This window comes from Nycticebus coucang, unplaced genomic scaffold, assembly GCF_027406575.1.
Source record: "Nycticebus coucang isolate mNycCou1 unplaced genomic scaffold, mNycCou1.pri scaffold_53, whole genome shotgun sequence".
Lineage (NCBI taxonomy): Eukaryota > Metazoa > Chordata > Mammalia > Primates > Lorisidae > Nycticebus > Nycticebus coucang.
In genome coordinates, this window is record NW_026515583.1 from 1,142,970 (window position 1) to 1,169,629 (window position 26,660).

Here is a 26,660-nt window from a genome sequence, read left to right on the forward strand (position 1 = left end):
CATATTTATTATATTATACAATTTAATAGTTTATATATTATATCATTATATTTATTATATTACTTTACAAAAATATGCTAAGCTTATATGCTTTGCTATTTTCAAAAGCAAAGACTAAATTTATGCCTGCAACAATAAATTAAGAGACATGTTTCTTTTTCTTTTATTCACATATCCATCACCTCAGACCCCATTGTCTCATATGTGGTAAGAACATTTAAGATCTACTATCTTTGTAATTTTCAAGCCTGCAAAACATTATTATTAACAGTCACCATGCCATAGAATAGATTTCCGGAATTTCTTTCTCCTAACTGGAATTTTGTATCCTTAACCAACATCTCTCCCGCTCCTCCGTCCCCACCCAGTCCCTGGAAACCACCACTCTACCCTCCTTTTCTAGAGTTCTACTCTCCTGGAGCCCCCACATAAATCGGATGGTGTGGTATTTGTCTTTGTTTGCCTCACCTGTTTCACTTAGTTGAACGAGAGACACATTTCTTAACTCAATGATTCCCAAATGCAGTCTACAGAATACAACCTGTGTAGAAACCACTTCGAGGACTTAGTAGTAATGCAGATTTTCAACCCCAACCAAACATCTAAGAAACAGAATTTCCAGGCAGGATACGGGGAGTGGCAGAAGGAAAACCTACAGAGAGAGACCTAGAGAGACTGCTTGTTTAATAAATATACCAAATAATTCTTAAAAGCGCTAAAGTTGGAGAACCACTGGTTTGTCTCTTAATTAACAGAATTGGGAAGGAGGACTGTTTCAAGAATCAAAACTCAAGGAAACATATTTACATTTTTCAATGTCACTGTGAAGACTTGGTCGGTAGTAACTGTACACATAATATGATTTATTGACAACAATGACTTTCTCCTAAACTGAACACAATACATAATATGGGATAGGAAAAGAAGAACTAAATCATATCATTGCAATTCTAGTTTTCCTTCTCAAAAGAGAAAAGCTACGCTCTTCATCCAAAGAAGGTAGGTTTAGCCTTGGTCATATGGATGCAAGAGCGGTGGATATCAAGGTGGAGATAAGATGGGACACAATTGGATTAAAATTGTGACAGCTGTCTTGAGCCAGAAAAACATTTCCATCCTGACCATCAGCCAGTTAGAACAGCAACGTAAAGCCTTGTGCTTGAGATTTAATGAAAAGGAAGTCACAGAGATGGTTAGTGGTACAACAATGGAAATTTAACGACAACTTCTTGAGGCCACATTCAAGTGAAGACGTGCAAATTCTGGGAGAATATGTGCCTGAGAACTAACTCCACCAGCCCACCAGAGAATTAAGTACAACAAAAGTTGACCAAAATTAAGGAAGTCCGTTATCACAAACTGAGATCACGCTTCTGGTTCTCTAGGCCTCCCGGACATATTCCCCAACAGCTAATCCTGATCTCTAAAGAAAACCAATTCGATCTCTAAAGAAAACCAATTCTCATCTGTAATACTAGTTTGGACTTTAAACTGGGTTCAGTGTCCTCCCCTCCAAAGACTGATGGTCCTTAAGGTGGATGGTCCTCTCTGCAGAGAAGCTCCTCCTTCCAGCCCCTCTGCTGGTGCTCAGTCACTGCTTATGAGCCACATCATAACTGTGTTCCCTCAATAAAGCTTTCCCTAACCCCTCTGATCAGATTACAAATTCCATCAAATGTTCTCACAAAATCTCACACTTTTCCTGCTTAACACTTACTGTATTGTAATTAAGTAATTATTTGAGTACAGTTACGTGCCATACAATGATGTTGTAGTCAGTGACGGAGTGCACATATGACAGGTGAAATAGATAATAATTCTGTCTTTTGACTGTACCTTATCTAAGTTAAGCTAGGTTTAGATACACAAACACCACTGTGTAACATGGTAACATGCTCTACAGGTTTGCAGCCTGGGAGCAGTAAGGACACCTACTGTGTATAAGGACACTACACTCTATTAGGTGTGTACACAATGACGAAATTGCCTAATGATGAATTTCTCGGAACATATCCCCCTCACCAAGTGATTCATGACTGTAATTACTTGTTCAGTCTCTAAATCCCTCCTAAGCTTCACGAAGCACTGAGATGCCTTGTTCACTGCTGCTGTTTCCCCAGGGCTGAGCACATAATAGGGTTGAGTACATAATAGGGTTGAGTCATATCTACAGATCACCTAAAAATTAAAATCAATGTACAGTCACCACTCAGGTACTTACAGTTTATTTACGACACAAATTTAATCTCAACCATCACCTTTAAAGCTAATTATAGTTTAAATGTTAACAGTTATTGTTAACCTGTAATTTTTCATTCTGTTCTAGCTTATGAAACAGTGAATAGAAAGTGGTGGGAAATTCAAAATCATATTTACTTAAAGTAAAATTAGTCATTTTGTAAAGTGAACCTGCAATTAAAAATAGTAACTAAGCAGTTCTACAGTGACCATGGCTTCAGTTAAACAATGTCCAATCAAGGCAAGATATGAGTATTAAACATTCATGAGCTGCTCAGAATATTATGAATTAATCAGTACTTCCTCATTTAAATGTTTAATATTTAATGCTAGTGCTTCTAGTCTCTTGAAATTATTACAATCCAGTATGTCTTACAACTGAATAACAACAGAATTAATATATATTTCTTAGAATTCTGCTTATGGAATCTACAGTGATCTGTATGTTAGAGGAAAGTATGATTCTAATGCATTAATCTTTGGATAAAATTCTCAACACATTTATCTCAGAGGCAACAAACATTCATGATAAACAAAAGTAAGTGCTTGTGTGATGTGATTGCCTTTCATCTATGATGATTTGTAGAGGCTTACTAAAAATCTGGCTTTCATGAATTCCCCTAGACAAATGTTAAGTGGTCTGCCAAAGTCATTTTAGTTAATACAAAATATTAGTGCTTGCATGTTGGTCTAGTAAATCTTCTAAACACTAGCTATGGCGATAGAATAATCTCCCTGCAAATGAATCAAACCATTCCAAGTCCTCTCAGGCAGTTTAAAACTAACGTTGGCATTTAAAAATTCAATACTAGCCATAAAATTTTATTCTTACATATCCTCTATCATTTAGAAATCTCAAGGAAATTAACTGTGATTCATTATATCTTACAACATATTCAGTTCCTTTAACTGTATGTAGCAAGGAAATACCTTTGGGCATCATATACTAAACAATGGTTAACTACTATGGGTTGAACTGTGGGGTCTTCCCCAAAATTTGGATGTTGAAGTCCTAAACCCAATGTTTCAAAATGTAATGTTACCTGGAGATAGGGTCTTTTCAAGGGTAATAAAGTAAAAGTAAATCTGGTATCCTTAAAAAAAGGGAAAATCTGAACACAGAGATAGACATGTGTGGAAGGAATTCGATATGAACAAACATGGAAAAGACAGGCATCCACCAGGCAAGGAGAGAGGCCTGGAACAGATCATGCTCTCACAGCCCTCAGAAGGGATCAAACCTGCCCCGGGATTTTGGACATCTAGCCTCCAGAGCTGGGAGACAATAAATTCTGGGTTTTAAGCAATCCAGTTTATAATGCCTTGTTACAGCAGGCCCAGCCAATGAATGTAGTGACGTAGTAAAACATTGTGTGCCACGAAAGAAATATTCCATTTGTAAAATATAAAAATTGTATTTTTCCAGTACGGCTGCAATTTGACTCTGGTGCATGCAGTACATTGACATGAGAAATTATCATATGTTATTTATTATGAAAAGTTACATCTTACAATGTCAATGATACTTTAGAGAGTTATAGTAGCAATGGCACTTGGTCCTCTGAAATTTAGAACCTTTTCACATTAACAAAGATTTTTAGCATGAAATGACCTTTTTCCTCTTTCAAAATAAACTAATTTCTGTGTATTATCAAAACTACAATGAACAATAAGTATAAAATATAATTTTCATCAGATGAATAACTACTTTTTCTCCAGTAAAGCAAATTCAGAACAGACATACAAAGGCATCAACCAGGATGTCTACCAGCATTAATGCTTAGTGCTTCTAATGCCCATAACCATTATAATCATTAAGTTCAGTGGACTGAATTCATACTTTTGTGGCAAAATACAAAATAAGGCAACTCATATAAAGTTTTAGCATATGTATCTTAAAGGAAACCATGTTAGTCTATTCCAGGTTATTGTAACAAAATACCACAAGCAGGGTACTTCAAAAACAATAGAAATTCATTTCTCACAGTCCTGGAGGCTGGAAAGTTCAAGATCAAGGCTCTGGCAGCTTCAGTGTCCAATGGAGACCTGTTTCTTGGTTCCTAGATGGGACCTTCTTGGTGTATCCTCGCATGGTAGAAAGGTTAGCTAGCTCTGTGGAGTCACTTTTACAAGGACACTAATCTCATACATGAGAGATCTATCACTATGACCTAATCACATCCCAAAGGCCCCCATCTCCCAATACAATGACCTTGGGGATTAGGATTTCAATATATGAATTTTAGGGGGATACAAACATTCAGACCATTGTACATATTCTCTAGAACAGTCAAATTTATAATAATTGATATTATAATTGAATGAGATTCTGTAAAATATACTATATCCTAAAATAAATTCCAAGAAATATATTAATATAGAAGTAAATCTACTAATAAATTAATCCATGATAAATAATTCATGATACACTAAGATGAGAAATTCAGCCATATTAATATCAAAAAGGCATATTAAACACTAAATATAGATACGATTTTTAAAGTGGCTCCTGAGAGTTTGCCCATATTTATGCAAACATATAAACTTAAGATAAATAGAAAACATTTCAGGCATCAATCAAATATTACTAAGTGATTTAACATCCACTTTAGTTATCTAAATATATTTCCTAGTGCCATCTACTATCAGAAGAACATTCTGAATCTTTTCTATTTTTTTTTAACACATAACTTTGGCTCTTAAAGGTCAGTTTTCATGAAGACATTTCCCTTCCTACATTGGATAATGCCATGATAATTTATGCCCCTTTCTGTATTAAAAAGACTACTGACACACTACTGAAAATAAGATTTGTATAAATAACACTGAAATGCAATTCAGCATAAAAAGATCTCAGTGCTTTGTCATTATAATTGCTTTTTTTTGCTTTTTAAAAAAAATCAATAGGTTTCCCAGTCCTCCCTCAAGTTTACCAGCAATTAGCTTTACTAGAAATCTGACACTATTTGCACTAACCAGTTTGTAAGTTGTTAACAGTTTAGTACATTTAATTACAAACAAATAACATATTCATATTGCCTTTGAATTACATGTGAACAAAAATAGGAGGAGATAATTAAAAGACAATAAGCATGATATTTTGAAGGGAAATAAATACCATGTTCTTTAAGTCTCATAATTGTCATTATGTAATGACTACTTTGGATACTGCACCTATCACCAAATCATAGTCCTAATAAAACACACTTAGCTAGGTGGGAGTTATGTTCATCTCAATTTTTTCTACAGACATATGCTTTAAGGAGATCTTCCTTTCAGTCTAACATTCCATGATTCAATGCAGTTGAGTGAGCCTAAACTTTTCTTATCAAATCTTCCAACATCCCTTGCCATGAAAATATTTTCACTATGTCATTTGTGTATACACGAATTAACTCTTATAATCATTTATTTCTATGCTTTCCTTCACTTTTGAGCCCCTAAATTTAAAAGTCTAATGGTGGCTGGTTGGGTGGCTCGCACCTGTAATCCCACAAGGCAAGAGGACCTCTGGAGGCCAGGAGTTCCAGACCAGCCCAGGGAACACAGTAAGACTTAATCCCTACAAAAATTAAAAAAAAATTAGCCCAGCCTGGCGGCATGAACCTGTAGTCATAGCTACTAGGGAGGCTAAGGTGGAAGGATCCCTTGAGCCCAGGAGTTTTAGGTTGCAGTGAGCCGTGATCATGTCTAGAAGTATAATAATAAAATTAAAATGAAATAAAAATCTAATGGACTTATATTCAGATATCAGTTCTTATTTGAGAAGGCAAACATCTTTTCATTATGACACTTGCCAAGTTAGTCCCCCCAAGATAATTTAGGCTATGCACTATTGATACGTACTGCTTTTTCGGGTTTGTTTAAAGCCAGTGGTTTTGTCTTTGTTCCATTTTGTTTTGATTTTGTTTGTTAATTATTTGGTGAACCTTAAGGCAAGAAGGGGAGAGCACAAGAATCAGTGAGAGCCTGAAGTCTGATTCTTCACCTCGCCCTTCATTCTACTAAGTCAGGAAACAGGAAAATGACAGTATGTCGGCTACATGCCACATACCACTCTCTACGAGTGTTGACTTCGCAGATACACTGTACAATATTCATTTGAAATGAATTTATTTAAAATATTTGTTTCTTGCATTGATTTTAAAATGTTATATTTTTGGTACTTAATCATTAGTTCACAACTTTCATTTTCAACTTCCAACTAATCGACATTCCTCCTGATGCATTATATAAACCTTGCTTTAAACCTTAATTTAAATCCTCTCTCTCTCCCTCTCAGTAAATACGATACTGTAAGAAAGTCTCTGGGGTCTTGAAATATGTCACTGGAAATGACCCCAAATGTATAAACCCATATTAAGTAAATGGAGACTTCAAATAGTCTCTTTCCCATATAAAAGATTAAGGAGATATTCACTAAAAACCCATTTATAGACCTGTTTATATTCAAAAGTCAGAAAATTATTTTTTAAATCATTATACTGTTTAAACATGAGGATACTGAGCAACACTATAAGTATTGTCTAACATTCACAGAAAGATGAAAAAATAGTCTCATAAAATGCCTTTTGCTTTTTGTTCTTAATTCTATCTTTCCTAACAGGAAAAATGATATTTTAACATGGAAATGGGCTCTGGCCTTATTCAAAGGTATTTCCTTCATTCTGTCCTTGTTAGATGATGTTATACTCCATTATAATGTGACAGCCACCCCTGCATTCACCTACCAATGTGCCTTCTGATGGGAACTACCCACCAATGCCTGGTTCCTCCCTTTCTTTTTCTCATGCTGTGTGGTGACTCAAGTGTCAAGATTCCTGCTGACTTCAAAGAGATCTCCGCTCCAAGATCAGCACCATAGGGGAAAAATATCAGGGCAAGAAAGGCTTCCCAAGGAAGATAAACTCTTGAAAGTATCCTGAATCCATATTTACTGCAGATTATTGAAAAAGCTAAACTACTGCCCTGCCTAAAACTCACAACAATAAGTGGAAGGGCTGTCATTCCTTACCTGGTTTTGCGTCCACATGCACAGCTTGTTGTACTCTTTGCCACGAAACATCTTAAGGACTCAGGGCAACTAAGATAATATGATTCAATCACTAGCAACACTCAGTTTTCTCTACAGCTTCACTCAAAGCAGTTACAATGTGCTCTTAACAAATTATATTTTGGCAGTGCTAATATTTTTTTAGGCCCTGGTTAGGGGACACATATACAGGTATATATAATACACAAAAAGAGTTTGGTAGAATGTGTATTAAATATGCCAATTTAACCCAAATGGTGATGTAATCAACTAGTAGTTATAATGAATTTGTTTTGGTAAAAAATAAATTATAAAATTTATCGCCTTACATAACCTGCATCTTGCTTCTATCTCTTCTAATTATTTTTTTTTCCTTTTTTTTTATTGTAGGGTATTCATTGAGGGTACAATAAGCCAGTTACACTGATTGCAATTGTTAGGTAAAGTCCCTCTTGCAATCATGTCTTGCCCCCATAATCCAACAATACTCAAAATCCTAGCAAATAGAATACAGGTGTGGGACGGCGCCAGCGCCCGAGCACGCTGCGGCGGGTGACAAGGATCCCCTCGTCAGTCTCACCTCACCGGCTGCCGTGGTGACAACCGCTGCAGCTCCCCCGTTCCTCGCCGCCTTTGCCTCCAGCAGCCCCGCGTCCCGGCCAACTCTCCGCCTCCGTCAGCCGCCGCCTGCCCGACTGCGCACAACGTGACCGCGTCACGTGACCCGGCGCTGGAAGACGGCGTCCCCGCGCACGTCGGACGGCCGAGGCGCCTCAGGACAGCAGGGGCTCCACAGTGGCCCTGGGCCAGGAGGCGGTGCTCGCCGCAGCCCCAGTGCCGGCCCTTCCCGGGGACCGACGCCAACGTGGTCCTCCAGAGACTGCGCGACCGGCAGTGGCTGGAGGCGGTGTTCGGGACCCCGCGACGAGCCTGCCGGGTGCTGCAGCGCACTCACGCCAGGCCCAGCTTAGGGGAAGTGCGCGCGCGTGTGCTCGCGGTACTGTGCCTGGTGTGGCGGCTGCGCGACCTGAGCCAGGCCCTGCGGGAGGCCGAGGCGGACGGCTACAGCAGGCCAAGTGACTGCAGCCGCTGACCCAGGCCGCCTATCTGGACGAGGCGCGGCGGAGGCTGGAGGGTCCGGCGCAGCCAGCTGAGGCTTCGCGGGAGGGCTCGGGAACTGAAGGTCCACCGGAAGGAGGAGGCCAAACTATCGGGCCCGGCAGCGCGTGGCGCGGGGGATGGATGCTGCGCCAGGAACGGTCGTCGCGCGCGGTCAGACCGGCTGGACGGGTCCCAGACGCACAGCTCACAGCGCTGGGTAACGTGACGCGGTCACGTGGCGCGCAATCGGGCTGGCGGCGGCTGACGGAGGCGGAGACTTGGCTGCGACGCGGGGCTGCTGGAGGCCGAGGCGGCGAGGCACCGGGGAGCCGCAGCGGTTGTCACCACGGCAGCCGGTGAGGTGAGACTGATGTGGGGACCGTTGACACCCGCCGCAGCGCGCCGGGCGCTGACGCTGTCCCACACCTGTATTCTATTTGCTAGGATTTTGAGTATAGTTGGATTGTATTCATTAGTGAAATTGGGGGGTGTGCGTGTGTTTTTCTTAATGGGTCCTTTTTATGGTTTTGGTATCAGGAAGATATTTGCTCCAGAGGATGAATTGGGAGTGTTCTTTCCTTCTCAATGTTTTTGAATGGATTCTGCAGCATAGGTATGAGCTCTTCTTTGAATGTTTGTTTAAATTCTGGTGTAAAATCATCTGGTCCAGGACTTTTTGTTGTCGTTATTAGAAGCTACTTTATTTTTGCGATTACTGTGCTTGATATAGGTCTGTTCAAGAGTTCTAATTCTTCCTGGTTAAGTCTAGGTAGGTAGTATGATTCCAGGTATTAGTCCATTTCCTCCACAATGTTAAATTTCTGGGCATAGCAATTTTTGTAGCAATCAGAGATAATCGCTTGTATTTCTGCGACATCTATTGTTATTTTCCCTCTTTTATTTCTCAGTGAGGTTATTAGAGATCTTACTTTTCTGTTTCTAGACTAGCCAAAGTTTTATCAATTTTTTTATTTTTATCAATTTTATTTATTTTAAGGAACCAACTCTTTGTTTTCTTAATCTCCTGAATGGTTCTTTTGTTCTCAATTTCATTTTCTTCTGCTCTGATTTTGGTTCTTTCCTTGTGCTAGGTTTGGGATTGGATAGCTCTTTCTTTTCCAGTTCCTAGAAATGATGCATTAGATTGTTGATTTGTGCTTTTTAAATTATTGGCTGTGGGCATGTAATGCAATAAATTTCCCTCTTATGACTGCTTTCTCAGTATCCCAGAGGTTTTTCATCATCATTTTGTTAGACAAATCTAATGATTTTTCTCCTTTGTTTTCTCCTTGAAATAGTTGTCTTTCGCGTAAGATCATTTAGTTTTTATGATTTGGGGAATGAAAGGTTTTGTTGGAAATGAGTTCGACCTTGATTCCATAGTAATCTGTAAGCTACAAGGTATAATTTCTATTCTTTTAAATTAGGCGAGGTTTGATTTGTGTCTTAGGATGTGGTCAGTTTTGGAAAATTATTCATGAGCTAATGAGGAGAATGTGTATTTGGTAATATCGGGGTGGTATGTTTTGTAGAGTCATGTTAAAGTCGATTGTTTCTTTGCTCAGTTTGTGTTTGGAGGGTCTGTCCAGTTCTGTCAATAGGGTGTGCAGTCCCCAGAAATTATGCTGTTATAGGATATTATATTGTTCAGACTTGTTAGAGTTCATTTTGTAAATCTGGAAACATTTAATGAATTTGGGTGCATAAAGACTTAGGATTGAGATGTCTTCTGGTATTGTTCCCTTGACAAGAAAATAGAGTACTTTATTTTTATCATTCCTTACCTTTTGTGGTTTGAAGCCCAGTTTATCTTGAAATTGTGACCCCTGCTTTCTTTTGATTTCCATCTGCCTGAAATATTGATTTCTAATCCCTCAACCTGAGTCTTGTTTTGTCCTTAGCTGTTAAATATGTTACCTGAGGACAGCATAGAGTTGGCTTGTGCTTTTGATCCAGTCATCTGGTCTGTGTCTCATCAGTGAGTAATTCAAGCCATTCACTATGGCTTGACTATGATGGATTTGTGTTTGTCTTTTGTGAAGGTTGCCACCTATATTTATCACTTGTACCATTGAGGAAGTTAGGCTATGACCTTTAATTTCTGTGTGTCTTTTCTTGTGGTACATTGTTATGTTCGATGTGTAATATTACTCTGGAATACTTCCTGGACAGGTGGTCTTATAGTGGCAAATTTCTTCAACGTTTACTTGCAAGGAAAACATTCGATGTATCCATTGAATATGGAACTTAGTTTCATAGAATACAGAATCCTAGGCAGGGAGTTGTTGTGTTTGAGTATATTGAAAATGAGAGTCCTATCTATTCTAGCTTGTTGTTCTTCAGCTGAGAAATCTGCTGTCACTCTGATGGAATTGTCCTTGTAGGTCAACTGGTGCTTATTCCTGGTGGCCTTCAAAATTTTCTATTTCATTTTGGCCAAGTTTTTTACAATGTGTCTAGAAGATGCTCTGTTTGAATTGAGATAAACTGGGCTTTGATATTTCTCAACGGACTTTCTCTGAATCTTTGGTAATACTTAAACATTTTTCATTTATGATATCCTCCAATAGGTCTTCTGTGCCTATAATTTGTATGTTTATAAACTTTATAAAATCCCATAATTCTCTAAGATTGCTATTCTTTTACTCTCTTGGATTTGTTTGTTTTGTTTTTTTGAGATAGACTGTCACTTTGTCACCTGAGGTAGAGTGCCGTGGTGTCATAGCTAATAGGAACCTCAAACTCTCGGGCTCATGCAATCCTCTTGCCTCAGCCTCCCAAGTAGCTGGGACTACAGGCGCCCGCCACAATGCCTATTTTTAGAGATGAGGTCTCACTCTGGCTCAGGCTGGTCTCAAACCTGTGAGCTCAAGCAATCCACCCTCCTTGGCCTCACAGAGTGCTAGGATTACAGGTGTGTGCCATCACACCTGACCTTTACTCTCCTCTTTTCTACCTCATTAAGTAAGTGAGTTAGCTCAAGAGCCTTGTCTTCAAGTTCTAAGATTCTTTCTTCTTCAAGGTTTATGCTGTTATTGAAATTTTCTGTTGCATTTTAAACTCCTTGAATGACTCCTTCAATACTTTGAACTCTTTTCTAATTTCATCATGTCTTTTGATTGTTTCTTGGGTCAGTTTTTTTTATTTCTGTTTGGCGACTTTCCACTTGCCCTTTAATTCTCTTCATCACTTTGGACATCTATAATCTAAATTCTTTTTGTCTTTTCATCTTTGACAGCAGCTTGGTAATCCCTTGCAGGATTGGTCTATTCTAGTTTTTCAAGTTGATATAATTTTTATTTGTTGGATCCTCTGCATGTGTTGTTACTTCTTGTTATTTCCTTCCCCTACTTAACTTTTCGCACTTCCTAGTTGTCCTGAAGCCTCTTTGTTTCTGTGCTTTGAGATTAAAGTTGTCTTTTGGGCGGCGCCTGTGGCTCAGTGAGTAGGGCGCCGGCCCCATATGCCGAGGGTGGCGGGTTCAAACCCGGCCCCGGCCAAACTGCAACAACAACAACAAAAAAAAAATAGCTGGGCTTTGTGGCGGGCGCCTGTAGTCCCAGCTACTCGGGAGGCCGAGGCAAGAGAATCGCGTAAGCCCAAGAGTTAGAGGTTGCTGTGAGCCGTGTGACGCCACGGCACTCTACCAAGGGCGGTACAGTGAGACTCTGTCTCTAAAAAAAAAAAAAAAAGGTTGTCTTTTGGTACAAGGATTAAGAAATGGAAAGGAAGGAGAGTAAAAGAATGAGAAAATGAGAGATAAAAAGAAGAAAGCTAATGATGATAATTGTAACAGGCCATGCATAGTGAAGCATACCAGCAATTATCAGTGATCTGGCGGCTCTAGGGCTGGTGTATTACCCAAAGTTAGATGATTCTGACCAGCCTTATCCAGAGTGAGACCCTACTTCCATCAAATATGGAAAAAACAAACAAACCAACAAAAACATGAACTTTAGTGAGGAACAGCTGTTGCAACTCCTCAGGAGGTCAAAGCAGGGATTTCCAAATCCAGGTGTTGAAGGCCACCATGAGCCAGATCATTGCTGCAACACTGCCATGGAGGCCTTAGAAATGGTCTTCCAAAAAACCAAACACAAAACACACTCAAAAGAGAGAGATTATCTTGATTGTTACTTAAGGGATTTATGAGAGAAAGATTAGAAAAGTAGAAAAAGAAACAAAAAGAAAAAGAAATGGAGAAGAGAATAGAAATAGTATAAAGTTAAAAAAAAGAAAAAATTAAAAAAGTTAAAAAAAAAAGGAAAAAAATCAAAAATACATGTATTGCATGGTCCGTAAGTAATGCTCCAGGATTAGGAAAAGCAAAAGAAAAAGAAAAAACCTTTTCTTCCTAATGACAATACGTGGCACTTCTTGGTTAAGGGGGGGGGGGAAACCCAGTACTCTGTATTCTGCATGTGGTAGAGGTGGGATGTTATCAGCTAGTTGCCAAAGAGATCCAGTCTTGTTTTCCTGATTCATTGATGTTATTCTGGGCTTGGTAGCTAACTGTATGAGAGATGAATCCCCATGGGGGTGGTAGAGGCAAATTCTTGAAGCTTATGCCAGACTATGAGGTGGGGAGGCAGGGAAGACTCTGCCATCCAAACAGTTCCCTGCAGCCACAGATGGAGCGGTGTCGTAGGCATAATCTGCTCACCTCTGCCCATGTGTTCAAGGAAGTCAGCCCTGGGGTAGCTCCAACTGCTGGAGTCAGAAGCATTAACATAATGGGATACTGTGAGGCTTCTCCAAGCTTGGCTCCCTTGGGTGTCAGCCAGCTCAAGGTTTTAGCATTATCCACACCTGCCCTGTCAGTCTCCCTAGGCAATGGGGACCAGGCTGCCAGGCCTCCCACTGAACAGGCTCCAGGACCAGATCTGCCCAGCCAGTGGCAGTAAAATGATAGCCTGGGTTCAGGCCTCTGGCTTTGTCCCTAAGAGGCAGAATATACTCTCTCCAACCCTTGAACAAAAGGCCAGCTTCTGTGCACCTGAACGTCCTGTGGGACCTATATTCCTGCTTGTTTCGTATCAGTCTTCAGGCATGGATGGACAGGCCCTCCCAGAGTTCAGTTCAACTCCCAGTCCACTCCTACAGAATGCCATGGTGCGGTGTGGGGAAATCACCTGCAAAATTGATCCCCCAGGGATTCCACATGCAGGCTCTCTCTCTCCCTGGGTTGCTGCAGTCCTTTGCATCTGCTTTTCATGCGTGCCTCTCACCCTTCTTAACGTTTTGCTCCTGGTGCTCCATTCTGTCTCACTGTGCCTTTGCAATGTTGTTTCTGGACAGGACAATCCAGATGGAGGCACCTAAAGACTCCGCTCATCAATTTGAGATCAGCTGATGAAGAAATGTCTCTAGTCTATCATCATGGAGCCTCCCTTTCTTCATTCTTTTTAAAACCCATCTGGGTATTTATGGACTGAAAATAGATTAGAAGATTTTTTTATATTTTCACAAAAATGAATGGATTATTTTGTTTCAACGTATTACTGGTGTAAAAATATTTCATGTTACATGGATCATTTTTGTGATGCTACAGTCCTGACTATAGGTATGCCCATCACTCATATGGTATTCATAGTACCCACTAGGTTGGCTTAGTCCATTTGCCTCCTTCCCTCTACCCCTTTCCCTTGGTTGATTTCCACATACTTTTACTTCCTTCTATGCACATGTGAGCTCATCAGTTAGCTCCAATTTAATAGTGACTGTATGTGGTGTTTGTTTTTCATTCTTGAGGTATTTTACTTAGAAGGATGGTCTCTGGTGCCATACAGATTGTTGTAAAAGGTATTAATTTATCATTTTTTGTGGTTGAGTAGTACTCCATGGAATACATATACAACATTTAATTAGTCCACTCATGAATTTGTCAGCACTTGGTTTGTTTCCACATATTGGCAATAATGAATTGTGCTGCAATAATCGTTCAAATGCAGGTATCTTTTTGGTAAAATAATTTCTCTTCTTTTGGGGAAAATAACTAGTAGTGGGACTACTGGGTCAAATTGTAGGTCTACTTTTAGTTCTTTGAGAAAACGTCATTCTCATTTTCATAGAAGTTTTACAAATTTGTGCTCTAACCAACAGCATACAAAAATGCCTTTCTCTCTGTGTCCATGTCAGCACCTATTGATTTGGGAATTTTAATAAATTCCATTGTAACTGGAGTAAGGTGATAATGTCATTGTGAATTTAATTTGCATTACCCTAATAGGTCATGAAATTGACCATTTTTTCTTATTTTGAGAATTGTCTTTTCACGTTTTTTGCCCACTTGTTTATAAGATGGTTTGTCTTTTCCTGTTGGTTGCTTGAGTTATTTGTAAATTCTAGTTACTAGTCCTTTATTGGAAGTGTCATTTGTGACTATTTCTTCCATTCTGTTGGTTGTCTATTTTGATCTGTTAATTGTGTCTGTAGCAGTGCAGACGCTTTTTAGCTGAAACAAATCCCAGTTTTGGTTTTGTCATGATTGCCTTTGGGGTCTTTTTCTTAAATTCTTTGCCTAGAATCATATTTAGAAGAGCTTTTTCTACATTTTCCTCCAGAATACTTATGATTTTGTGCCATAAATCTTTTGTATATCCTGAGTTTGAGCGGCGAGGACTAGTGGTCCTACTTCATTCTGGTGCATGTAACAATCCAATTTTCCCAGAGCCATTTATTAAATAAGGCTTCTTTTCCCCAGTGTATGTTATTGCCTGCTTTGTCAAAGATAACTTTGTTGAAGGTAGGTGGTTTTATATCTGGGTCCTCTGTTCCATTGGTGTATTTCCATATTTTTGTAGAAATACCATGCTGTTTTTGTTAAACTACAAGGCTATAGTTTCATAGTATGGCTGCAAGTGTGGCACTGGGAGTCCTACAGATTTGTTATTTTGCTTAAGATTCAGGCTCTTTTATGGCTCCAAACAAAGTATAAAATATTTTTTTCTTTATCTGTGAATTATGACTTTGGCAAATTGATGGAGATTGCATTGCATTTATTAATCACTTTAGGTAGTATTGATATTTTAACATTATTGTTTCTACTAAGACAGGATATTTGTTTATATCCTCTGCAACTTTTTTGTTCAGAGTTTTATTGTTTTCCATGTTAGAGAAATTTAACTCTCTTGTGTGTAAGTATATCCCTACTTATTTTATTTTGTTTTTGTTTTTATGAATGTTACTTAGTCTTTGATTTGACTCCTGGCTTAACTGTCATTGTTATATAGAAATGGTATTAATTTATGTATATTGGCTTCTTATCCTAAGACTTTGCTTAATTTATTTATTAATTCCAGAAGACTCTTGGCAGAACCTTTGGGGTTTCTAGGTACAAGATTATATCATTGGGAAAAAGTGATGTCCACTTAACCAGTTTGGATACCCTTAATATTCTCCTCTTTTTTATCTTGCCTAGGACTTCTAGCACTATGTCAAAAAAGAGTGGTGATAGTGGGAATCCTTGTCTTACTCCAGTTCTTATGGGCAATGCTTTCAACTTTTCTCCGTTGAATATGTTAGTTGTATGTTTTCCAAATATGACTTTTATAATTCTGAGATATTTTCTTTCTATGCCTAGTTTGTTCAGGGTTTTTATCATGCCTTGTTTGCTATCCTTTGCATATGGAATGAAGTCATCTTGGCGCTTCATTTTTTTTTTTTTTTAGTATGCTGTTTTATTCAGACTGCTAGTTTTTTTTTTTTTTTTTTTGAGGGTTTTTGCACCTGTATTCATAAGGGATATTGGTTTCTACTTTTCTTTTGTTATCATTGTGTCTTTCCCTGGCTTTTGTATGACTATAACATTAGCTTCATAGAATGAGTTGGGGAGGTTTCCCTTTTTCTCAATATTATGGAGTAATTTCTACGTTATATGTGCCCGGTATTCATTGTAGGTTTGACAGAATTCAGTTATGAACATATCTTGTGCAGGGCTTCTCTTTTTTGACTAGATTTTTCCTTACTGGTTTAATCTCACTTTTCTTTCTGTTTTTTGGTCTACTCAGTTTTCTTTCTTTCTGGTTCAGTGTTGGAGGTTGTGTGTTTCTAGGAACTTTTCTATTTTCTCTCTGTTCTCTAGATTATGTGCATAGCGGTTTATCTAGTATTCATGGATGATTTTTTTAATGAAAATTTTGAAATTATTAATGTTTTACTATACATATTGTATTCTCTCAGAACTGAGGGGAAGGGGAAGGCCCCACTCAAGTGAGGTAACAAACTTGCCATCAGAATTTAAATATAACTGACAATGTTATGGTTAGTCCAAAATTCCTGAGAATTTGAACATAATTTCGTTTCTGTGAACTTAAAAACAAATGTTTATAATTTTTAAAATAATATGTTTGAAAAGAAATTCAACATATCAACATGAATATGTTAGCAAGGCAAACCATCATCCAACTGTATGTCTGAAAATGTCTGTTTTCTACATTATGTGCATAGTGATTTATCTAGTATTCATGGATGGTGTTTATTTTTGCAGTATGTATTTCTGCAATGTTACCCTTTTCATTTCTGATTCATCTAATTATAAACCATTCTCCCTAGAATTAGGTAATAATCTCCCTGTGGTTTTTATTTGCAACTACCTGATGATTAGAGAAATGAGCCTTTTTTCATGTGTTTCTTGACCATTAACCTATCTTCAATTGAAATCTTTCTGCTCAAGTCTTTTGCCCTTTTTTTTGATGGAGTTGTTTGATTTCTCCCTTGCTTATTTGCTTGAGTTCTTTGTAGATTCTGGTCATCTGCTCTGTATCGGATGAACAGCATGTGCATATTTTTCCTCTTTTGGTAGGTTGTCTATTTATTCCTTGGCTGTGGAGCAATCATTTAATTTGATCTCTATATATCTCAATTTATGCGTCAACTTGAATTTCATGTAACAACAAAACCCATTCTATATAGAATTAGCAGTTTGTAGTCTTCAAACATCACAGCTTTGAGAACACTCCATTGCTTGATTTATGTTTGTTTTGGTCTTACTGGTATGCAGTTACCACTGCAGAAAAGTATTCATAACTTATTTTGTATAAATAGAAGTCATTTCCTTTGAGTACATACCTACAAGTGGGAATAGTGGATCAAAAAGTAGGTCTAAAATGCTTATGTAGAGGTCTAAAGTATATATAGTATTTCAGCAATCTGAGTCCATTCTGCAAATGGTTGGGTTTTATATTCCTATAAAGATATGAACATATACTTAATTACATTAAGTGTTCTGCATAACTTCATAATTTCTATATTCCTTCCCTTCAGGTTTTGTTTTTTCAACAAACAAAGTTTTCATGCTTTCTTAATGCATTTCTTTTTAGTAGGTATGCAGTTGTATTAGGTTAAATGAAAAAGTATTTGGCAGTTCTAGACTGACAGTCACATATTGAAAATGCCTACTACATAGTATATTATGAAGGTTATGTAGACTTATTATAACAGGAAATGTCCTTATTCTCTCCATTTGCTGCTGTTTAAGTTGACAGCTTCTCATCACGATACAAATTTTATTATACTTCTTCAAAAAAAGAAAGAGATAAGTTAATAAAAGTCCATCACATAACAAGTTAATGAACAGTTATATAATCCTATTGGTTGATGCAGAAAAAAAGCATAAAGAAAATTAAACACTCTTTCACATTAAAGATACCGAGGAAATGGGGGAACATTTCAATTTAATAATGAGAAACAATAAAACACCTACAGCTACCATCATTCTTGTTTGGGGAAAACTGAACACTTTTCCCTTGAGATTGAAGAGTAGACAAGGATACTCACTTTTACCGCTTTTATTCCATGTTGTATGGAGGTGTTAGCTACTGTAGTAATGCACACAGGTGAGAAAGGGAGAAATAAAAGAATCAAAATAATATAGAAAAACTTCTATAATTAAAAAATGAATTCAGCTAGATTTCAAGATACATGGTCAACTCATAAAAATTCATCACATTTCCATATACTAGCAATAAACATTGGAAACTGAAATTAAAAACATAGTACTATTTACAACCTCTCTAAAGATAAGAAAATTCTTAGGTACACTATTAAACAAAATGTGCAGGGTGTGTGTGCTGACTATTACAAAATGTTGATTAAAAAGGCTCAAGGAATGTGTTTATCCAAACGGAGAGACATATTGTGTTCATGCTTGGGAAGACTCAACATGGAAACAGATTTAGTTGCAATAACTATCTGAATCCCAAGTTTTATTATAATGTAAGCATGGATAGGCTTTTTCTAAAATGTGTATGAAAAAGTATAGGTCCTAGAATAAGTAAAATCATTCTGACAAAATTGAAAGTGGGAGGGATTATTTTACTCGATATTTAGGCTTACAGTATTACAGTCAGTGCTGTATGAGAGGGGGATTGAGGCATAGATCAAAGGAATAGAAGAGAGAACTTAGAAATAGCCCCAAACCATATGGCCAACAGATTTTTGACATCAGTACAAAGCAAATCAGTGAAGGATAGAGAAACTTTAATACAAATGCAGTCAAAGTAATTGGACATCCATAGGCAGCATAATAAAGCCCCACCCAAGTGTCACACTCTATGCAAGAGTTAAATGATAAAATGCTATGGAAGGGGTCATATATTGACACTTCCATTTAAAAAACAAAATATAAACCCTTTAAGAGGTTTCTAAAAGAAACACTAAGAGAAAATCTTTAGGATCTAGGTCCAATCAAAGAGTTTTTAGTCTGGACAACAAAAGCACAATGAATCAAAAGAAACTTTTTATAAATCAGACCTCATTAAAATTGAAACCTTTTGCTTTATAAAAGTCCTGATATAGATGTGGATATAGGAAGAAACAAACTACCGATATAGGGAGAAAATATTTGCAAACACATACCTAAAAGACTAGTATCCAAAACAGGTAAAGAATCCCTAAGCCTCAACATTAAAACACAAGGACAAAAGCCATAAACAATCCAGTTAAAAATGAAAACATCAAAAGAGTTTTCCCTGAAGAGGATATACAGATAGCAAATAAGAATGTAAAAATACAGCCCATGCTATTAGCCTTTAGAAAAATCCAAATTAAAACCACATGAGATATCACTACATACCCATCCCACCTATCAGAATGGCTAAAATAAAAAAAAAGTGACAACACAAAATGTTGCCAAGAATGCAGAGAAGCAGGGCCACTCCCATATTGTTGGTAAGAATGCAGAATGGTATAGCCATTCTGTAACAGAAGACAGTTTGTCAGTTTCTTGTACACCAAACATGTAGCCACAGAATGTAACAATTCTCCTCTTGGCATTTATCTTAGAAAAATGAAAACGTATATTTACAAGGAAACCTGGATATTCATAGCAGTTTCCTTTATAATAACCCCAGAGTAAAAGCTTCAGATATCCTTCTCTGTGTGACTGGTTAAAAAGTGTGCGGTATGTGCTAGTTACCAAAGCTTAGCAGTGAGAAGAGAAGAAGTGTTGACACAAATAACTATTTGGATGCTTCTCTCAGGAATTATGCTTAATGAAAAAGGTTAAACCCAAAGGTTGCAAGGTTATACCATATGTGATTTTATCTATATAATATTTTTGGAATGGAAAAAAAGTTTAGAATAAATAACAAGTGAGTGATTCAGGGGTTAGAAATGAGGGAAAGATCAGGAAGGAGGGTGGTGTGGTTGGTTATAAATGAGCAACATGAGGTAGCATCGTGTTTAATGTACTGACTTTGGGAGTGGATAGGACACATCTGTACACCTGATAGGAGAAATCAAAGATTGGTGCACTGCATCAAATTCAATAGGCTGAGACATTGCACTATAATCGTGCAAAGTTATCATCATTGAGGGGGACCAGGTGTGACAAGCCGAAAAATGGTCCCCCCAAGTGCCATGTTCTAATCCCTGGAACCTGTGAATATGTTCCCTGGGATGGCAAAAGGGAGTTGGCAGATGTGATTAAGTTAAGGATCTTTCAATGGGGAGATTATCCTGCATCATTCAGGTGGGTCCAGTGTAAGCACAAGGTTTTTATAAGGGAAAGAAAGGAGGTAGAAAAGTAAGAGAAATGGATGTGAGGATGAAGTAGAGGCTGGAGTGATCCAGTGGCTGGCAGAGACCACAATCCTAGGAATGCGGGTGGCCTTCAAAGCCAGAAAGAGTAAGGACACGGATTTTCCCCTAAAGTCCACAGAAAGAAGGCAATCACACCATCCCTTTAATTTTAGTCTAGCAAAACCCACCTTAGATCAATGTTCTCTGGAAATTTCAGATAATAAATTTCTGATGATTTAAGCCACCAAGTACGTGGTCGTGTATATCAGCAGCAACAGGAGACTAAAATAACCTGTGGCATCTCCCTATATTAGTCCTTACAGTTTCATGTAAATAGATAATTATCTGAGTAATATTTTCAATTAAAAACATTAGGAATCTGATCTCCAGTATGAAGAATGCCAATTCAAGTTGCCATGAAGCATGAAAGCTAAAGAACAGGGAGGTAAAAAATAAGAAATTTCTCCTGTTCGATAACACTTACAGTAACATCTAATAAACAGAATGATTTACTCCCGGTACTTGTACAGCTTTCTCCAACTTTTCTTACTTCCCTCCTTCTAGTACAGTGCAATGGTGAAATGTTGGCCCTCACATCAAAGTGCTTTGATCCATATTCCAGCATTACTCCTAGGGGCTCTGAAACATTGGATGGTTGTTCCAGAATTGGAAATAATAACAGTAATATTTTCCAAGGGCAGATATAAACAATTATTTAGGGGAATGTGTTTGTAGTATGTTGGTACCTAGATTGTAGTATTTCCCTAAATTCTCCACCCAGACCCCTTAACCAGTCTTCATGCTCTGGGCCTTCATCCTCCAGAATTCGCTTTTCCCTGCATTAGACAGCCTTTAACAGTTCCCAGTGATCCCTGCAGTGGACAGCCTTTGTGGTTCTCAGTGATCCCTGCAGTCGACAGCCTTTAACAGTTCCCAGTGATCCCTGCAGGAGACAGCTTTAGTGGGTCCCAGTGATCCCTGCAGTGGACAGCCTTTATGGTTCCCAGTGATCCCTGCAGTGGACAGCCTTTGTGGTTCCCAGTGATCCCTGGCTTATTGTACCCTCAGTGAATCCCCAACAATAAAAAAATAATAATAATTAAAAAAAAGAAAGTTTCATTTGGTGTAGTACATAATATAATCCTTTTTATCTCAATGAAACATGAAGATATACATATGTGTGCGCGTGCATGCGCACGCGCGCGCGCACACACACACACATATATAGAGAGAGAGCTGGTGTGCGCATAAAGAGTTTACCAAAGGGGGGAAAGTAATTGAACACCTAGTTTAGACTTTGCTGGGAATCAACACATTACAATTTGCATCATGCATTTATTTTATCCAGAATGCCACAAACCCCTCTGTGAATTTATAATGAATTATTGAATTTCCGCTAAGAAAGTCGCACTTGTGGCTCAGCACCCATAGCTCACATACACCAAGGCTGGCGGGTTCAAGCCAGGCTCCAACCTGCTAAACAACAATGACAACTGCAACCAAAAAATAGCCAGGTGTGGTGGCGGGCACCTGTAGGCCCTACTCGGAAGGTCGAGGCAAGAGAATCGCTTAAGTCCAAGATTTAGAGGTTGCTATGAGCTGTGACACCACAGCACTGTACTGAGGGCGACACAGTGAGACTCTGTCTCAAAAAAAAGAAAGAAAGTTGCAATTGTATTAGCATTGAAAGCCAGTATATTACATACAAATAGGAAAAAGAAGTAATCCCACATCATGGAAGAAGGCAGTGAGGCAGTGCTGCAACAGTGTCTTGAAAACTGCTTGTGACACGTGAATTGTTGTGTTTTAAATGCCCTTCCATGACCCAACTGGCCAAGTTATATGGTCCCATTGAATTTGACCCACACCCGTACACTCAGCCTCAGCAGGTATATGGGGATGTTAAAAAAGGAAGAATTTTTCCAAGAACAATAAGTAAAATTAAGAAGGCATTACATTTGTCTTCGTGTTACCATTTTCAGTCTATTTTTTAACCTACAGCCTTCGATGCCCAGAAAGAAAAGTGAGTAAAGGTGTATTGCTGTCCAACAAATCCTTCACGTTCTTCTTCACAATATGTCTTTGTCTCTTCAATGGCTTGTAATGATTATGATCTTGCAGGCACTTCCCATAAGCTATCTGTGCATTATTAATGAAGTTCTATGACGGGAAACGTCCATTACTGCAATGATTCTTGAAAAGCATAGATTCATTCAAACTAACAATGCATATGAGTTTGTCACAGTTTTAACATATGCATTCTTCTTGCAGATGGTTGAAAAAGAAGGTTATCTTCAAAAAGCTAAAATTGCAGATGGAGGAAAGAAACTAAGGTAATAAAAAGTTCTTTGACCCACTTTTATATAACTATGCTAGTTCCTGTATCCTTAACTTGTATCACTGCTATTGTTTGGGAAGCAAGGCCCTATGATAACAGACTGGTCCCTTTTGCTACCACTATGATCAACATTATTTTTAATATAATTGTAGTTTTTGAAGAAAGGCACAACAGTACATATTATTACACAGAGCATACAGATATGAAATGCTTCTTGTCCTTTTAAAGTATAAGTTCTTTAAAAAAAATTAAAGGAAGTAAGGCAATGGATCTTGATTTCTGGGATTAACAGATTTTGGAGTAAAAGGACTTATTTTCATTACATAAAAATTTCCTGGAGGGTGCAGTGAGTGTCTCATGCCTGTAATTCTAGCACTTAAGGATTCAAGGCAGAAGGATTCCTTGAGCTCAGGAGTTTGAGAGCAGCCTGAACAAGAGTGAGACCCTGTATCTACAAAAAAAGAAAAATTAGCTAGTAGTGGTGGTATATGCCTGTAGTGCAAACTACTCTGGAGGCTAAATCAGGACAGTCTCTTGAGCCCAGGAGTTTAAGTCTATAGTGAACTATAATTGGGCCACTAGACTTCAGCTTCAGACTGGGCAGCAGAGCAAGACTCTGTCTAAAAAAGAAAAAAACGAAAAAAAAAATCCCTACAGTAAATTAGGGGAGCAATTGTTTAAAGGATGAAGTAGTTGAACTATATTTTTAGATAAGTAAATCAGGACCCTTTCTTACCTCACCAACAGCATGGATAAAAAAATCCTCATGGTTTAATCTCATTTCCCACGTCAACCCTTCACTGGGGCTTGATGGGAGAAAGGAGGTAACATCATTGGTCAATCCTACTCTCCAGCCTCATGCAAAGAAGACGGGGGGTGGGGGGTGGGGGGGAGGGATATTACAAGAAACCAAGATGATGCCCTACCATGGGGGTTATGTAAAGTATCCTTGCCGATCCATAGCAAACTTTGTAACATCTCTGAGAAGGCAGGGCCAGGAGGAAGCAAAGGACCAGAATAGGGCCCTTCCCCTAACCCACTCACATGAATATGATTTTTGGTAGTTGTGATCATTGTATACTATTGTGTACTTGCTTTATTTGCTTTTACTTTAATATGTTGTTGTACAATTTGCATGCTGCAGTTTAATTTCATATAAACATTTGCAGGCAGTTTCATTATTTCAATCTATTTGTAAACTATTATGCATTCTTTCAGCTTTTCTCACTTAAAGTTATACAAATTTTAGTTTTTCCTTTTTTTTCCCTTTTTTTATTTTCACCATAGATATACAGAATTGAGTTTGTGGCCTTGTGTTATCATTACTCTGGGAATGATGTCTAACTGGTTTTATTTTATTTTTTGTTTCTAATCCTCACTTCCATCCCCTTTAGACCTCCAATTTAATGCATTTAATGTGTGTTCATCAAATCCACTTTCATATATATATGTATGTATCAGAATATCTGTGTCACCTTAAAAGTAGTGTGTAGTTGTGTGTATGTGAATGTGTTGTATTGCATAAGCATTTTTGTGTAGTAAATTACATTATGGTTCTTACTACTTTCATTCAACGTTAGTGTTTGGACATCTTTCTATGGTGCTAGACAGACCTGTGTTTCTTAACCATGGGGAAAATAAGTCATTAGGTGATTTTGTCATTGTGCAAACTTCATAGAGTGTATTTACACAAACATACGTGGTATGGCCTATTACACACCTAGGCTGTCGCTCACTCCCAGGCTACACATTTACCATGTTACTACACTGAGCACTGTAGACAATCTTAACATAATTTGTGTGTGTGTGTGTATCTAAACATATCTAAACATGGAAAAGGTAAAACATTGTACAATGATGTTACAATGAACAGGATGTCACTAGATGACGGGGATTTTTCAGCTCCATTGTGATCGTATAGGACCAACATCTATATATGGTCTGTGTTTGACTGAGGCATTGTCATACAGTATACGAATGTATTCAAAGCTAGGTCATTTTTCCCAATTACTGCCCTTTGCACCCTGTGCAAAGACACTGTGGTTAATGATGACCTGCATATATGACGGTGATCTCATAAGATTATAATATTGATTTTTACTGTTCCTTGTCTATGTTTGGGTACAGATCTAAACACACTTACCATTGTCTTACAGTTGTCTACAATATTCAGACTGTACAGGTTTGTAACCCAGAAGCCATAGGCTATAGCACAGCCTAGGTGTGTAGTGGGCTATACCATCTAGGTTTGTATAAGGACAGTCAATGTTTTTCATACAATGATAAAAGTACCTAAGCTTAGACACATTTCTCCAAATGTCATTAAGTGACACATGACTATATACTAAATTTTACTTACCCAGTCCCTCAGGTACAAACCCTAAACTTCCTCTAACTCATTCCATCCAAGACAACATTTCAATGAATCACACATATGTGTCCTTTTAACCTGTTAGGAACTCTCAGGGTAATATAGCCAGGAGCACAGATCGCTTGGTGTTAAGTTATGTACATTTGTAAATCCACTGAATACCACTGCCAGACTTTCTCCTGAATGAGTGCCCCTGTTCACATAACTGCTCTGCAGTGCAGAAGGGATCTCATTTCCCATAATCTCATCAGCATACGGCATTATCTTACTCTCTTACTTCACTAAATTGGTGGCCATAGAATGTTACCTCAATGTCACTTTTATTTGTATTCTGCTGACTGGTATTGCAGTTGAACAACTTTGTCTGTTTAGAGTCATTCAGATTCTGCATTCTAAGAATTGCCTATTTATAAACTTTGATTATTTTCTATTGAGGTTTTTCCTTTTTTTATAAATTGAGGAAACTTAATATATTTCTGATAACATTTTGACAAATTTTGATATTGGAAATATCTCCTACAAGTTTATGGTGGTTTTTGTTTGTTTGTTTTTATTGTAAATACTTCACATATTGAATATTGTATGTATAATCAACAAGATAATAACATATGCTATCCTACCGTGTTGATGGTCTATAATATACCGAATCATTTCTACTGTCCTTTAAAATTTGATTTTTAAGTTGAGTTCAGTTTTATGCTAATACTTATAATTACAGTGAACCCTCCTACTGCTTATCAATTATTATTTTATATTTTCTAGAGATCAATGCTAAACTTGGACTACTTGATCAAATTACATGACCGTTTTTTTATGACTCGTATTTTGTATTCCCATACTGCTTTACACTTTCATCACTAACACCAAAAATGTTGTTTACTTATAACTTTAAAAATCATGTTTCGATCACATGATTTAATCTTGTTTTAATCACATTTATAATTTAGCAACTAATAATATACCATACTTGGTATAATTTGTATTTTTATGTAAAATTTCCTTTGATAGGCTTTGTAACATTTCTCAACAATCTTTATATCTTTTTATAAATTTTAATGAGTTAATAGGCAATATTAATAGATGCTTACTCTGTCAAGAACTTGGCTAAATGTTTTACAAGTTTTAAGTAATAATTATTAATACAATGTAAACTCTATTATTACTTAGTATTGTACAAATGGAGAGTCTTGTACAATTGGTCACCTGTATTAACCTCTCCTTTCTCCTATTTTATGCAGACTTAGTATGACAGAATTTAGTCCTGCCTTCTGATTGAAATATGTTTGTTTTTTATCTTTTGCTTTCATCTGTTTGAAGTCAAGGACTAAAAATTATCTTTTTATCTCAGGACATCAACTGTACTAAAGACTTCAATTTTCACTTAATAAATATCATTTTATTAATTTCTACAACGTTTTCTGCTCATAAATCCATTCTAGATTATCTGTACTTTGTGCTGTTTTCTTATCTTCCATTTTCCTCCTTCTTGTTTTCTCTTTTATTCGTATTTAATTATTTCTATTTCTATCTAAGGAAATTTTGACTGATCCCTAAGTATG

At 37.6% G+C, this 26,660-nt stretch overlaps 1 protein-coding gene across 1 annotated transcript in view; it reads left to right on the top strand.

Annotated features, from left to right (window-relative positions):
- Nucleotides 1-7,891: 7,891 nt before the first annotated feature.
- The window catches only part of LOC128579417 (rho GTPase-activating protein 15-like), a 53,888-nt gene continuing 35,119 nt past the window's right edge, over nt 7,892-26,660 (top strand). The window contains exons 1-2 of the mRNA XM_053581526.1: nt 7,892-8,732; nt 22,664-22,725. Coding sequence (XP_053437501.1) covers nt 22,664-22,725 — 62 coding nt within the window. The 5' untranslated portion in view covers nt 7,892-8,732. The remainder of the gene's footprint in view (nt 8,733-22,663; nt 22,726-26,660) is intronic.